Raw genomic sequence first — 15,457 nt, 5'->3', positions numbered from 1 at the left:
GTCTACTACTGAATCTCTTGGCAGGCATGCTCCCAGGACAGCAGGACCGCGGTCTCTTTTTTTGGACACTGTTGACACAGCCCAGCACTCCACTGGGCGTACTGAAGGGAACTAGGGCTTTTTTTCTTCCATATGGAGTTATTGTTTTCTCCCCAGTTGTGAACTTGGACAGCCTTTTGTTTTCCCACTTAACACAGGAACCTGACTTTACACCCTGTCCTATTTTGATTCATGTTGTTATAGTCATTCCATCCATTCTAGGCTGTGAAATACTTTTGGATGTCGACTACCATCCAGTATCTTAACCCTCCTCTGCCCTGTAACATTTGCAGATGATATATGTGTGCCTCTGGGCCTCATCCAGTCACTAAAAACTGCTGAAAAGACAAGTCCAAGGGCTGAGACCGGCAACACATTCCCTAAGCGTCAGGAGATTTCAGAGGAAACTGGTCACCATGTCCAAAAGGACAAAGTGGATGGCCTGTGTGTGTCCCAGCATTCCCTTTAATTCAAAGGATCTCTTTTTAAAATAGAAAAGTGTAGGAAGTTTAAAATACTAAAAATCAGGCAGTCAAAAAGGCAGGGGCCCTCTAAACTGGGATGTTATAATTGGGAGATATGGGTAACAAAGTGCGGGCTAAGTCATCCTGCACTTGTATTACGAAGCCTCAGGACCCCAACCCTATGCCCCGGCACACACACACACACACACACACACACTTCTCATCACTAGGATGAGATAGAAGGCAGTGTGGGAACAGTTCTGCAGAGGCTTTGGTGAGAACAGCTCTGGAGAAAGCTGTTCTTAACCAACATCCGCTCACCCCTTCCAGCCTACCCAGAAGCCAGTCCCACCTTGCAACAGAAGACACACTTGTGTGTATTTAAGGACACTTACTTCTATGGGACGACTGAGGATCCTGGACCAATCATCAGTCATGATCTTGTCACTGGTTTACTTAGAATGATGCTTTCTTCTGGACTTCTATATTATAGTTTCCAAACTGGAGCTATTATTTATAGTCATCATTAACAAACTGTAAAAAGCCAAGTCATTACATATACTCAGGTTGAATATGATGAAATGTGATCATTGATGTGTTCTTTGAAATTTTGGAAACTAAGTAAAAACAGTATTTCACTAGCTTAATTTCCTAGACTGTTATACCCTAGAACTGTTAAGATTTACAATAACATAAAAATGACTTCATCCTTAGTCTTTAATCCACTCTTTAATAGAACCTCTAAATAACAAAGTGGGTCAATGACTCAACTGTTCACTTCCATGTGTCATACTTGAAAGACATGACTAAAGACATGCTGATGCTAAACAACTTGGATTTTTCTACTTAAAAACAAAAAGGATATAGAAAACGAAACCTTAAAGAAAAATATATAACAGGGAGTAATTTAGTAAATTACTAGGCTCAAATGCAAGAAAATGCACTCCCCACCCCCTTTTCTCTATTCTCCTCCTATGGAAGGTTTTCAAACTTACCATACCCCAGACCAAACTAGGAAAATAAAATTATGTGTTGAACTTATGTTTTAGTTTTCCCTCAGACAGTAAAGAATCCACCTGCAGTGTGGAAGACCTGGGTTTGATCCCTGGGTTGGGAAGATGCCCTGAAGGGAATGGCTACCCACTGCAATATTCTGGCCTGGAGAATTCCATTGACAGAGGAGCTTGGCAGGCTACAGTCCACAGGGTCACAAAGTCGGACATGACTGACTGACTTTCATTTACTATAGATGGGAGAAAACGCCTCCAAATAAGTAAAATGCAGAGTATCTTAATACAGTATCTACTTTTGCAACTTAAATTGCTTTCTTTCCCATAAAACTAAGTGCAATAGAGCAAAAGTTCTGTGCTTGTCACCAATCCTTTATTGAAACTGGTAACTTACACACTTTATAATAGAACAACAAAAATAATGTTCAATATATACAGTCTTTGCGATGGACTATTTGACTATACACAAGGCAGAGTGATAACACAGTCTAATCTTCATAATAATTTGTGCACAAAAAGACACCCAACAGACAACATGTGAACGTTATACAGTGAAATGACATCACAGGTCCAGTGAAAATTCAGGCTAATACAAAACGTCCTCATCTATTGCAAATGACATCTCTAAAGGCCCAGAGCTTGCTCAGTAGTAATTTTACCCAGAGTCTGAAGCAGAGATTTGGTGTGTGGCTATAAGTCTTTTAAGTGAGACCACCTCTGCAGACAAGTTTGCTATCCCCTGCTTCAGAAACAAATTCTCTGGGTCAGAGACTTTGTAACCACTGTCTTTCACTTCCACCACTCCAGTTTTGAAACTACTCTGAGTTTTGCCATTAAGTTCTTTTTGATGCCAGTGTTCAGATTTGAGAGACCAATCTTGAATGTTAGTCACTTGGACTGAAAAGGGAGTGAGAGAAGAATGTACCAGGTTGGGGGTGGTATGCTTCTCGAGTTCGAAATGTCTCTTAGACGTCATGTCAACAGGCGAGGAAAGTTTTTGCGTGCCATCAAACTCATGATCGAAGGCTTCCACTTTTATCTGCATGGCTTTGGCTTTAATCCGAAGCTTGTGTGGCAAGGCAGAGGAATTCACTTCTGGAACTTTAACCACCGTGGCGTGGACACGCTGAAGTTCGACGGGAGAGTGGATCGGGCCCTTGGGAACCTGCTGCTCATCTTCTCCATCGGATGACTTTCCTACTGCACCTTCATCAGTTTCCGATGTCCTCGGAGAGTTACTGGAGGATCGGTTGACCTGCAGCAGAGGGGGAGAGTGCGAGTATCCGGGAAAGGAATTCCCCATGTAGTTCTGATACACGGCCCCTCGGTAGGCACCTCGGTCATCTCTGGGTTCCCTGGCATAGCTCTCCAGTTCCATTGGCTCTTGCTTGATGACCTGGAACTTGCTTTCTGGGCTTCTGCAGCCATTCTGCACAGGGCCCTCCTGTGAATGTTCTAGCGAGGATACTTCTGAAACATCAGACAGAGAACTCTGAGGAGAGTGCTTGATGACAGAAATGCAACTGCTGGCCACCATCGAGGGCTCATGCTCATCCACAAAGGCGCTCACGGTGGATTTGGAAGTCTGGTAGTCTTGAAAGTACACAGCTGTAGAATTACTGAGTTTCTGAATCTCCTGGGCGTAGGCTGTTGAGCTAATTAAACCAAACTTTAATTTTAGGGAAAGCAGTTCAGCTTTTAAAGTGGCGTTTTCTTCTCCCAGTGCAATGAGTTTGTTCTCCAAAACCAGGTCATTCAGTCGACGTTTCTCCCGGGACCTCTTGGCAGCTTCGTTATTTTTCCGCCTCTTTTCCCAATACATGGCATCTTTCTTCTCGTCGGGAATGAATTCCCGTTTCCTCCGACATGCTGAGGACTTGTTTTTCCCCACACTTCCTTCATTGAGAAGGAGTTCTTCCCCGGTCGTCAAGTCTTCGGAGACTTCGGTCAAGGCGGAATTAAGCACCATCATCTTGTCCACGCTGGTACCAGCATCAAGAGATGCCTGCTCCTTCTTGATGCTCTGCATTTTTCTCAGCTGCATCAGCTGCACCTTAACCTATATGAGCAGTGCAGAAGAAGTTATTTCCTCAGTGTTCTCAAGTGCTTTAAAAACTGCAGTTTAAAATCCATCAATATTCTTCCTTTTGTTCTACCATCCAGAATAAATCTCTCCCACTCCTCTCACTGAACGAAGTAGGGGTCTTCCAGATGACCTGCAATACACAAAGAGAAATAGTTATCTATTTGGTAAATATTTATTACCAGCTATGTACAAGAAACTAGACGAAGCATTGAGGGGAAATAGTTCTGTCCTTCAAAGAGTTTACAACTTTGAAAAGAAAGTAAGTACCCAAATACCGATACTGTAAAGTTGTAAAGGACAAGTCCCCACTGAGAACGGTCAGCAGGGGAATATGTAGTCCAGGGGAGTGAGAGAAAAGAACAGATCTGCCCTGGGGAGAAACAGAAGGCGGCTGTGTTTCAGGAGAAAAAACAGTGGGGTGGGGCATGTGGGGATAGGACATTACAGGAAGGAAATGACAGATCGCCTCTGGTTAGTACATTTTTAAATAGTACTTGCATCTTGTGGGGCTTCCGAATACCTTTAGATAGCATTTATATGACTGCCAAGCAAACCAGTTCACCTCATAAATGGAACTTTTCCAAGTAAACCCTTTTAATGTCAGTAGACAGATTCTGTAATTATATGGAAAACAGAAATGGAGCTAGATTTTTATTTCCACAAAAACAAAAATAAAAGTCACACAAACAACTGAGTTGTAGTTGTTTGATTCTTATGTGGTTTATGTCACGGTCATTCTGCCAAGTGACTCAGCATACCTGAAAAGGTCTCTTCTCAATAAAGCTGTCTCTTTGACGCATTTGTGCTATGAGAAAATGCTTTTTTACCCCTGGTTCCCTCAAATTGATTTATCAAACATTCACTTAAGGTTGTAGCATCTACAATGCCTTTTTTGGTCCTGATAATTCTGTCCTAAAAGATTTCACTGATATAGTAGCTTCAGCCTAAAACAAATGGTTACTATTCAAAGGGATTTTTTTTTTTTTTTAAGTACAGTGCCTTCTTGAAACTTAAAATTATTTTAAACTGAGAACATGTAATTATGGAAAGAATTTCTTTCTATTTTACTAATTAGTTTCAAACAAAATATAAGAACTCGAAAACAGGACTATCAACTAGCTTCCTTTTCCACTGATGACAAATTTATAATCTGAATTTGGCCTGACAGGAGATAATAAATCCATATTAGGCTCCAATAACAATCTTTTCATGGTAGTTTTGGATCTGTGTTTCTGGACAGGGTTTCTCTGCCTAGTTTTCCAGTAGGTTATACTTTCATGAAGGCGATATGGTAAAACAACTGTTTATTCAGCACTATCTGTATATGGCACTCTCTCCTGCCCCATTAGAAAGAGTTAATGTTTCCATATTCCTCTTTCTTTCTTGTGCATAGTTTTATATTGACTAATGAAGTTTGATTTTATCAGTTGGAAAAGCCTGCCAGCTTCTTGTGTCTTTTCCAGAAGGAATAGAAGGAATGATGTAATCATTTCAGGATCATCAAGGATAAGGTTTAATGCCACATTTTCGTCCATCAAACTGAGCCAATACAAACAGTGAGTTGCAATTCAGCAAAACTTAATGATTATGAATACTGAGCTTCTGTTTGTCTTTGATAATATACTTTAGTGGGAAATGAAGGCAACAAGTCTGCCACAGCAGGCAGTGATGGTGTGAGAAAGGGAGCTTCCTAGTTATCACTTAGTAAACTACACTACTTCCTATATTTGCACTTATTACTTCTTGGTCTGACATGAAAACTCCTTTTCCTTCTACTTACTGAATGGATTATTTCCTTCTGTCAATAATTTGTATCTCTTAAATCTGTTAAGTCCTCCCCACTAAAATCAAATGAATGCTGAAGCAAGAGTAAAAATTCCAACTCCAGGAAGATAACTATATTGAACTTTTCCAAGATGCATTTCAAATCTCCACTGTATCCCCAGGTACTACTATTTATTTCCTTGTACACTATGATTCTGAGTATTTTTTTCACTTGACCATCTTTCTGTTCCATGCATTTTTAAATTTATCCTTTCCTTGGAAAAAAAATTAAATTCTTTCTACATTTCACCTAACCTATGAATTGTTACAGTTATGCTTTTGAAATGCCCCACCATTCTGTGGGTATTACTCTTTCTAAACTTTTCATTCTTTCATCATTTCATATCTGTTTCATCATTTCAAACCTATGTTGAGTGAGTTAAGACTCTGATTTCAATCTCCTGTTCCAAAGAATCACGCTGAGTCTAGTGTGAGTGAGGGCAGGCAGGCAGCCCTTGCCACATGCATAGAGAAAATAATCCTACTTCTGTTTAACAAAAATATCTCACTTATTCTAAAATCTCTTAACCCACTTCTATGTGTCTAAGTACTGTATGTCCACTTCTTCATCTCTATAACTTTGTTTGGTATGTTCAAAACCTGCAGAAAAATCTCATTTCTTTTCAGTTAATCTTCCAATTTCAACTTCACTAGGTATACTAGAATCTGGATTCTTCCCTCATCTGCACATAATAACTGCCTCTATGATTCCACCAGCAAATCATTGCATACTACATAAGGGTATTTTCTGTAATATTATTTATCAAATAACTATGTGATATCAATAACTATCAAAATAACTATTTTCTGTGTTGAAAAGAATTTACTAGCAGTTCAAGATACTATAGAGAGAGGTGCTGATTTTGTACAACGTGTATCTTCCTACATGTTTGTTTTGTATGCCCAACTAGAATGCCAATTAGTTCAGGGAGCAAATTAATATATTTGTATCCTAGCAACAAACTGAACCTCTTAGGTGCTCGTCATTTGACTGACACTTATTTGCCTTACCTAAGAGAGCTATGTAGCCAAAAACTTGCTGATACATTCTTTGAAATTTGATATTATTACATAAATTCTAAAAAAGATTGTTTTACTTATTAAGAGAGAACTTCTCTTATTCATTACTTGTCTTATGCAACAGATATGGAACACCTACTGTATATCTGGCACTGAGCCAGACTTGGGGCCGATAAAGATGGAAGGAAGAATCAAACTCCCAAGAATCAAGGGACCCCTTAGTCTTTAGTGAGAGGCAGGCTCATGAATACAGATGAGCACTGTACTCATCCGCGGGCGTGGTAGGAACGCTGCCAACATGGGGAGTCAGTGTACGTATCACGTTGTTTCTAGCCAGGCTGATTTTTTCTTGGTATGGTGACAATAAAAACAATCATTACAGGTGCCATTTACTCAATACGGACTATGCAACAGGCACCCTGAGCCTGGCCTGTCATTATTTCACTGCCTTCATGATAATAACCACTTTCAGATGAGAAAACTAAGGCTGGGAGGAGTTAAGCAACTTGCCCAGTGTCACACAGCTAGTTAAGTGGAAGAGCTAAGATTCTCAGTTCTGTTCTTCTCATTTCTGTGTAATATATACCCATTTACTAAGTGATTTCGGAGAAGGCAATGGCACCCCACTCCAGTACTCTCGCCTGGAAAATCCCATGGATGGAGGAGCCTGGTGGGCTACAGTCCCTGGGGTCGCTAAGAGTTGGACATGACTGAGCGACTTCATTTTCACTTTTCACTTTCATGCACTGGAGAAGGAAATGGCAACCCACTCCAGTATTCTTGCCTGGAGAATCCCAGGGACGGGGGAGCCTGGTGGGCTGCCGTCTATGGGGTCGCACAGAGTTGGACACGACTGAAGCGACTTAGCAGCAGCAGCAGCAACTAAGTGATTTGGGGGCAGCAAAGCACTATTAGATGTGGCCAGAACTTCTTTCAGACAACAAAGGTACCATCTGGAACTTTTCTCCATCTTCCTCAGAGTTGTTTTATATCTGTGATTATTTAATGAATTGAGAAAGCATTCTAAATTTTCATCTGTCTCTAAAATTTTAATCTCCTGGCAATCCTATATGCTAAAATAAATAGAAGAAAAGAAAAGTTACAGCTGTTGGCACTGTCATCTGCGATTCTTTTTTTCACAAACCCAAAATATATCAATTTTCAACATGGGGATAGGGTACAGTTAAAACACAGAAGACTGAGCGACTTTCCCAAGATCATGCAGCACTAGAGGGCAGAGATGTTGAGGGGAGAGAATCTATCTGTGCCTTTCAACAATACATTTAAAGAGCATGCAAAGGTGGATTGCAGTGCTTTCTAAAAACATCAGTATTTATGTTCAACTAATACCTTTATTTCAGATTCCAGTGTTTTCCCTTATGATTAATTTAACAGTCATTTCACCTCTGCCTCAAGTTTTCAGATCACCACTAACGCTGTGTTAAATCAGTCACCGCTAGTTTCCTTTCTGGTGAGTAATTGACACTAAATGCCAATTCTATGATGCTGGTGTGTTCAGCACGATCGGTTTCATTACACCCATTAGATAATATGGCTGCTTCTTAAAAACACAAATAAAAAGAGAAATTTAAGAGCAGGAGTCATCACATTCCAATGACATATTTTCCCACACCTAACACGGACGTGCCATTGCTAATTAATGCTTTTTCATAGTACATCACAAGATTTCTACAGGCAGGAGTTGTTTCGTGAACCCAGATTTAAAATTCTACTTAAGTCAGATGACCTAAATGTTTTTAATTAAGATTAAATTTGGTTTAGAAAATTCTCTAAACAAATAAAGCTTTACAGCACAAATTCTAGTCCTAATTTCTTTTTGAGGAGGGACCTTATGACTTATGTTTACAGTAACAGACCTATATCTTCCCTGGCCTCCAACACATCTCTCAGGGAAATACTAGTGGACAATTTAAACTTGTTACAAAACAAAAAAAGAAACATTTTGTTTCAAGCATCTAAAATCTGACTAATAGCTTAGACATTAAAACCTACTATGAAAAAATTTTATTATCTCTTGAGAGAGACTGCAAATTGCTTCTATTCTATACTCTGATTTTAACATTCTGTCAATACAAGATGAAGTACTATTTGATATGCCCAATGATTTGGAAATATTTTGACAAAATTACCTCATTTTTCCTCTACTCTCTGAATGTGCTGTTTACACTCTTAGAGATGTAGTATAGATACCATTAAAGGAAAAAAATCTTTTATGTTAAACTACATCTCTCCACTAGGAAGACAACTGCTTATTTTTGAGTTAAGTGCCATTTTAGTGAAAAAAGATAAAGTTAATGAATCAATTCACAGTTCTTTAAACTAGTAATACTAGCAAATATTAACCTACATTTTCTTCCTGTGGGTAAAATCCATGATGTGATTGTTTCAATAAAATGCTTTATTTTCTTTTCCTGGATGAGAATAAAATCTGGGGGTGGGACACCCTGAAGTTGCACTAGGATCTTCTAATCAGGCTAGAAAATAAAATGTTTTTTTCAATTAAGAAAACTATGTTAAACCTCATAAATGCCTCCCATTAATAATATAATTCTGTCTCTAGTAACATAGACTTCAACCCTGAAGTCAGAGAGAAATGTATACTTGATCAAGATATGAATACACACATAAACAGATTCTCACACTCTGCCAAAATCTATCCTATCATAGCAACAAACTGACCAACTTTTTCTATTCGGATACTTCTGTAAATGGATGTGTCAAAACCAGAGAAAGTTTATGATAAATGAAAATACTTCAAATGCCTTGCTCTCTCATCCTCAACAAAGGGCTACTTGAAAATTAGATTTAAACGTAATAAATACAATGACAACATTGCATTTTACTATAGCACTGATATAATTTACGGGATTGAAATATGAAATAGTATAGTATAAGCTGACTTTTTTTTTTTTTTTTTTAAATAAAAAGAGTCCACTATTTGTAAGCGAGCTCTCAATGGAAATATTCTGAAAACTGCTGGGGGTAAATGCATAGATGCTAACACAACCAAACAACTTCAAGGCTTGAGGGAGGGGAACTGGAAGGGTGGGGGTGATGAAATACTAATGCATTAACAACAACAAAAACATCTGCAGTCACTTCAAAATGGGGACCATTTGTTTTCTTGAAACTTTCAAAAAGATAACTTCTCATTAACTAGCAACTAATCTGAAATCCTAAGGGACATCAATAATCATGAAGTAACCCAGTTATAGGAAATTTCTGCAACAGGTAAGTAATGCCAGAATACATGCAACATGTGGCAATGATGGGGAAAACAGGGTGCGCGCAGGGCTGGGTGAGAAAAGGGTATGAAAGGGCAAGGTTTTGAATGTTCCTAATTACACTGAGGAATCATTCCAGTTTTCCTCAGCTTGACTTTTTAATTTCTTGTTCACTTTCTTTCCCAGTGAGCAGACGATTACAAATGCCATTTACTATGTGCCTCATGAGTAGAACAGATTATTTTAAATGTTTATTTTTAGTGTTTATTTGAAGGCTACTTAATTCCAGTTTTAGATCCCTAGAAAGTTAATTAATAAAAGACACCATGTTCTGAGAACTAAAAGGCTTATAAACATCATTCTGCTTCCAATGAAAATGAATGCTCAAAGCACAGATTATTACGAAAGGTATCTAGTAAATCTCTACTAAACTTTTTTATCATAAAAACAAGCTAGCATGCTCTAATTAAAACCATATGAGAAACAGTGTTTTTTTAACTACAAGAAAGTTATTTGTAATGAAATTTGAGAGATAATTGGGGGTGGTGGTAATATAATTTCATTTTGAAACTGAAAAGCTCTTATGTAATGTCTGTGATCAAAGGTCAATGTCTTTCGACATTCTCACACAAGTCCAATCTGGATAAAAATCAACTCAAATGTAATTTAGAAAAATAACAGGATATCAAACAATGTGTTAACCCTGTGAAATACAGGCATACCTTACAAAAACAAGAAATGAATATTAAAGGAAACTTCAATTACATTGTTTCTGTCATATTTTGAATTGAATCCCAAGTGTGCTCTCATTCCTTAATACAAATTAAAAATAAACAACTCTGAACAGCATCAATGCCATCTGGATTACAATGGAAATAATGAAGTATGTGTGATTTTACTCGGGTAAAAATAAAGCCTCGGCAATATGACTGCACCTTTTCCATTCTATGCTGCAATCACATTCACGTCTCGGAACTGACTCTATGGACCAAAGCAAGGTCAACTAGAAATATCCACTCAGCTGGTGAGTCAAGCACATTGCTCAACATGGGAAAGGGCCCAAACAAAGGGTTTTAATTTTCAGGTTGTTGCATCATAGTGATGTTATAATTGCACTTAGCAAAGATAAGTCTTTAACACAGAAAAGGAAATTGTTTCAAAAACTCCAGTGAGCTTGCATTCATACTCAGGGAAGAGACAGAGACAGAGCCCCCCTCCCCCACAAACCCAGTTTTCAGGTTCCTGGCCTGGACTGCTAATCAATTTCTCCTAAGGTCCACTTTCTTAAGTCTAAAATGGGGGTGATAATAGAAGAGTCAACACAGTGCCTGGCACAGGCAGGGTCCATTTTAGTAAATACTAGCTCATCATCTCTTCTGAAGAATAAGCAGCATCAAGGCAACGATTATGATTAGTTCCAGGCCTAATTTTTGCCTCTTGTAATTCTTAGCGAAGCATTGTTCTATGTTACAAGGATAAACCAAATGAAATTTAATTCTACATTAATAGGTCAACCACTGACAGTTTCATGGGGCATATCCTAGGGTTTTAACCATAGAGGATGCACACACTGCCTCCCAGGATAGCTCATCTGTGAGGTCTAACCAGCCTGTGATCTCTGACTGGAATTTTAGACCCAGAGATTATGCAGGCCCAGGAAAACCATCAAAAGAAGTCAAGGGAACTGGAAAAAGACAGCTGTTTGGCCCTTTTTACACCATTAAGGCTACCATCAACTCACCTCTCTCTGTTCCTTTAAACAGTTCCCCCGAACATTAACCCAATGACTTGGGAAGTATGAGGTTCTGCAATCCTGTCAAGAATTTCCTTCAAACTAAAATTACCATTGAATGAAATAGCAAATAGTTTTGAGAAAAAAAGTAATCATTACTTAGAACAACAACAACAACAAAAGCACAGTGTTTCAAGAAGAATCTTTAACTATAGGCTTAGTTCAAACTTCAACCCTTACTGCACAGAGACTTAGTGAAAAATAAAGATGAATATTAAAACACACACACATACACACACACATATACCTGCTTCCTGGTCACTTAAGTCACTTAGACAGGAAGCCTTTACTGAGCTCCCCACAACTCTCCAGCTAAATAAACAGGATTTATTCCCTCAGTTTACCTCGGAGGCCTATCAGAGCAGTGCCCAAGACTAGGGCCTGGGACCCAGCTCTTCTGAGCCCAGAGCTTGTATTCCTAGGTAGCACTTCACTGTTTCCTAGCTACTGACCTGCCTGAAACTCAAAAGAAACCATTAGGGACGGGGGGTGTAGGATTTGATCCCATAGAAGCCAACTTTTTAAACAATACACTTTTCGCTGATGGCTTTTAGAGAACTGTGACGCTGCCCTGAATTTACTGCGATTTATTGCATGAGCACAGTCTCAGAAGACTTATTGCCAGGATGAAAGTACCGTAGTCTTACTCAGCAGGACAGCGGTATCCCATCCACACAAGTGTTGTGATTTTTTAAAATATTTAACTCGGGGGGATTCGAGTTCTCTCTAGTCTAGCCACATAACTAGTGTTCAAAATATATATATACCAACACACAAAATATATATATATACTTGACTCGTCAAGTTGGGGTCCTCCTTGTCATCATCATCAATACTGAAGCGACCCCCACCCCCCACCTCCAATTTTTGTGGTCTGTTGACATTTGGTGGTTTTCTTAGGTCTTTTTCATTTTACAAGAATCGGAAGCGCTCCTGTCGGACACACAATGACGCCTTCTCGAACAAAGGTGTCGGCGGTGCTCAGGAGCTCAGCGCGCAAGAAAAGCAAGGCGGCAGGCCCCTGGAGCAGCCCGGGCCGCGGCGCTGAAGCGCTCAGGGGGCCGGGCAGCCCTCTCCGCGCGGAGCGGCCTCGCCCTGGGTCCCTCCAGCTCGCCCGGCTCCGATCCCCCAGCTCCAGCTGCCCTCTTCTCTCTCCCTCCTCCCTTCCCCTTTCCCTCTTTCCGCCCAAGCGAACCTAGGGACCACCGCACTCCCAGGCAGCGGACGATCCCTCGGCGGCCCCCGCCCGCCCCCCGCGCCACGCCCCCCCGGACCCGCCCCCGCCGGGTGGGCGGCGCAGAGGGGCCTCGGTGCAGCCTAGACCCCCGCGCCAGAACAAAGGAATGTGGGGAGGGGGCGAGAAGGAGGAGCGCAGGCCGCCTTGCAGCCCCGGTCCAAGCGCCGCCCAAGGGCGCTCCCTGCCGTTGACCGAGGTCAGCGCCCGCCACCCCCACACCCCCCCCACACCCCCAGACCCGAAGGGGCCGCAGTTGGGAGGAACGCGCTGGGAGGAAGGGACACCCCTAAGGTCGCGATCGGAAGGTGGCGCTACACGGCCCCTTCAGGCCCAGGGCTCCCAACCCGAGCTCCTGAGTAGGTCGGGGGTCTGACACTGGGGCCGTGGAGCAATATTAGCTTCTAGGAAAGCGACTTCAATTACTTGGGGCAATAAATTTGTTCCAGAGGTGAATCTCTGTAATCTTTGTCCCCTTCTCTGCCCTCTCCCCGCCCCTGAAAAACCCTCCACAACCCTGCTCTTTAATTATTTTACTATTACATTAGGGGGAAACAATCTGACATACACACCATCATACACATACATTCACACACACACTACATAAGAGTCCAGGAATAAATTTAAAATCTGAGTATATTACATAGTCACATAATTCTCACATGAATAAAACTGGGACATCCATTAAAAAAAATACAGTCTACTAACCTATATCTGTTTCCCATAAATCATATCTGGTCTGGACGAAAAAAAAATGTGAAATAATACTGTGGCCTCATTCGCTGTTATTTACAAAAGCCAAGACCAAAAGATGACACTCGGTCATCCCCTGCTGTTCTCAGGGAACAGCACTTTCCTAAAGTGTCCTTTAAAAAGATAAATGGGAGTCAGCATCCAGCAAATCACCGGGCTCTGCGAAATGCCTTCCTAAAAATACAATCTTATCAAAGGTCTCTCGGAAGGCGTGGAGTTAAAACTACAGCAAATGGCCTTGAACTTGTATTTGCACACAGCCCTGGAGAAAACACCAGAAATAGCGCTGTGAGGCCACAATTGTTAAAATGCGATAGTTAGGGCTAAATTTAGAAGAACGCACATTTCATTTAGGGCAAAAGACGCACATTCGGCAACAGGAGCGAACTCAATGCTTACCCAGTTGTCTACTTGCTTGTTTAAAATATCCTTTTAAAAAACTGTTACAGTGACATTTTAAAGGCTGAGATTGTCCTACTTTCTTTGTAGCAAGATTATAAAATCACGTAATTAGCTCCCTCTTCCTATGCTCACTGCCAGCAAATTCGTCAGTTACATAATGCAACATTTCCAGGAAACTATTATGTGCTGTCTTGTCGTGTCTGAAAAACCAATGACAATAAGGTGAAAAAAAGGGCTGATCGAACGGAATGCATTAAAATTAGGAAGGTGGGAGGTGAACGTCACAATGGTTTGTCCCAGATTTAAAAAGAATAGTTCAGAACACCAAAGGGACGAGCTCGGGTAGTATCCAAGATCAGAATACAACCCGAGGAATTCTTCCTTTTATGTTTCGTAGGAGTGTTTAAAAAAAAAAAAAAAAAGACACACATCCTTTTCGTTTGGGACGTAGTATACACGCAAATAATGATCCAATATCCAACGCTGCACTACAATTACCAAATCATTGCCCACGTACGCGCATATTCGCACATTAACCCTTAATCCTTGCCAGTATTTCACCGTGGGCAGATTATGCAATGTATGCAAGGACAAATCCCACAACCTCCCCGAGCGCTGGTAAAACACGCTGACGACAAACAGGGTGGAAAACGTCTGTGCAGACTCAGCCCCGGACACAAACAAACGCAGCGCAGGCATTCTCTGAATGCCGTCACCGTTCACGCTACCGACGCTCTTTCTCAACGAGAAAATCAAGACTATTCCCCACTACTCAGCCCCCCTTCTCTCCTCCGCTGCCAGTCCCACTGAAGGGACCAGAAAGGAGAGAGCGCAGCCCTTCCCCAAGAGACGGCTCAGCCTCCCCGGCGCTCTTCTCTACCAAAACATCAATTTTCCTGAAATCAGGAGACATTATGCAACAGCAGCGGGGGGAGCGCAAGCCAGCCCGGACTACGTGCCGGAGCGAGGGCGCTGCAATCAAAGCAGCCACCTTAAGGTGGCGAGTCCCCTCCTGACAAGGCAGCAAAAGTTTATGTAATGAATGCCCCGCGCACACTCGCAGCCGCGGGCCAGCCCCGCGCACAGCCGGGCCCCACGCACAGCCCGCCCCGCGCCCAGCGCCCGCCGGCCGCGCGCCTCAGGAGCCCGCGGGGAGCCGGGCGCCGGGCCCCGGCCAGCGGTGGGCGGAGCGCTTACCGTGATCCTGCTCTCCGGCTGGCGAGTCGGGGCGGCGGGAAGAAAGAACGGGGGCCGGGAGCCGAGCCGACGGCGTTCGGGGACCGGGGTTCGGCCGGGCCTCCGGGGCGGCAGGCGGAGGTGAGGGCGCGGCGCGGGAGGCAGGCGGCGCGCCTGGTCCGCGGGCGCCGTGGCCGCGCCGGGAGATGTGTGTTAGTAGGTCAGTTCCGAGCGCGGCGCTACGTCGCCGCCCGCCAGCCCCGCCGTGACGGGCGGCCCCAGCCCCAATCGCCGCGCCCGCACCCGCCCCCAGCCCGCCGCCAATGGCCGCAGACGGCGGGGGCGGGCTCTCCGAGGCCCCGCCCCACTCCGCCCCCGCCCACTCCTCCTCCCGGCAGCGCCAGCAGCACCC

General features: G+C 42.4%; 1 protein-coding gene across 2 annotated transcripts; it reads right to left on the bottom strand.

Annotated features, from left to right (window-relative positions):
- Nucleotides 1–1,864: 1,864 nt before the first annotated feature.
- NFIL3 (nuclear factor, interleukin 3 regulated) lies at nucleotides 1,865–15,206 on the bottom strand. 2 transcript variants are annotated; one of them, XM_044940318.1, is made up of 2 exons: nucleotides 15,067–15,206; nucleotides 1,865–3,729 (listed from the first exon to the last, which is right to left on the bottom strand). In XM_044940318.1, the coding sequence occupies exon 2, from the start codon at nucleotides 3,555–3,557 to the stop codon at nucleotides 2,169–2,171; it is 1,389 nt and encodes a 462-aa protein (XP_044796253.1). In that variant the 5' UTR covers nucleotides 3,558–3,729; nucleotides 15,067–15,206; the 3' UTR covers nucleotides 1,865–2,168. The 2 variants fall into 2 exon arrangements, with proteins under 2 accessions (XP_044796253.1, XP_006068044.1); XM_006067982.3 differs by lacking the exon at nucleotides 15,067–15,206 and adding an exon at nucleotides 13,867–14,853.
- Between the last annotated feature and the right edge of the window lie 251 nt (nucleotides 15,207–15,457).

The sequence above is a fragment of the Bubalus bubalis genome, chromosome 3 (assembly GCF_019923935.1).
Source record: "Bubalus bubalis isolate 160015118507 breed Murrah chromosome 3, NDDB_SH_1, whole genome shotgun sequence".
In the NCBI taxonomy this organism is placed as follows: domain Eukaryota; kingdom Metazoa; phylum Chordata; class Mammalia; order Artiodactyla; family Bovidae; genus Bubalus; species Bubalus bubalis.
The sequence above is the reverse complement of the archived record's forward strand: the minus strand, read 5'-3'. Positions and strand labels throughout refer to the sequence as shown.

What these genes read in the sequence shown, in the direction of transcription:
- NFIL3 (XM_044940318.1), bottom strand. Translation starts at nt 3,557, where the DNA reads ATGCAGCTGAGAAAAATGCAGAGCATCAAGAAGGAGCAGGCATCTCTT.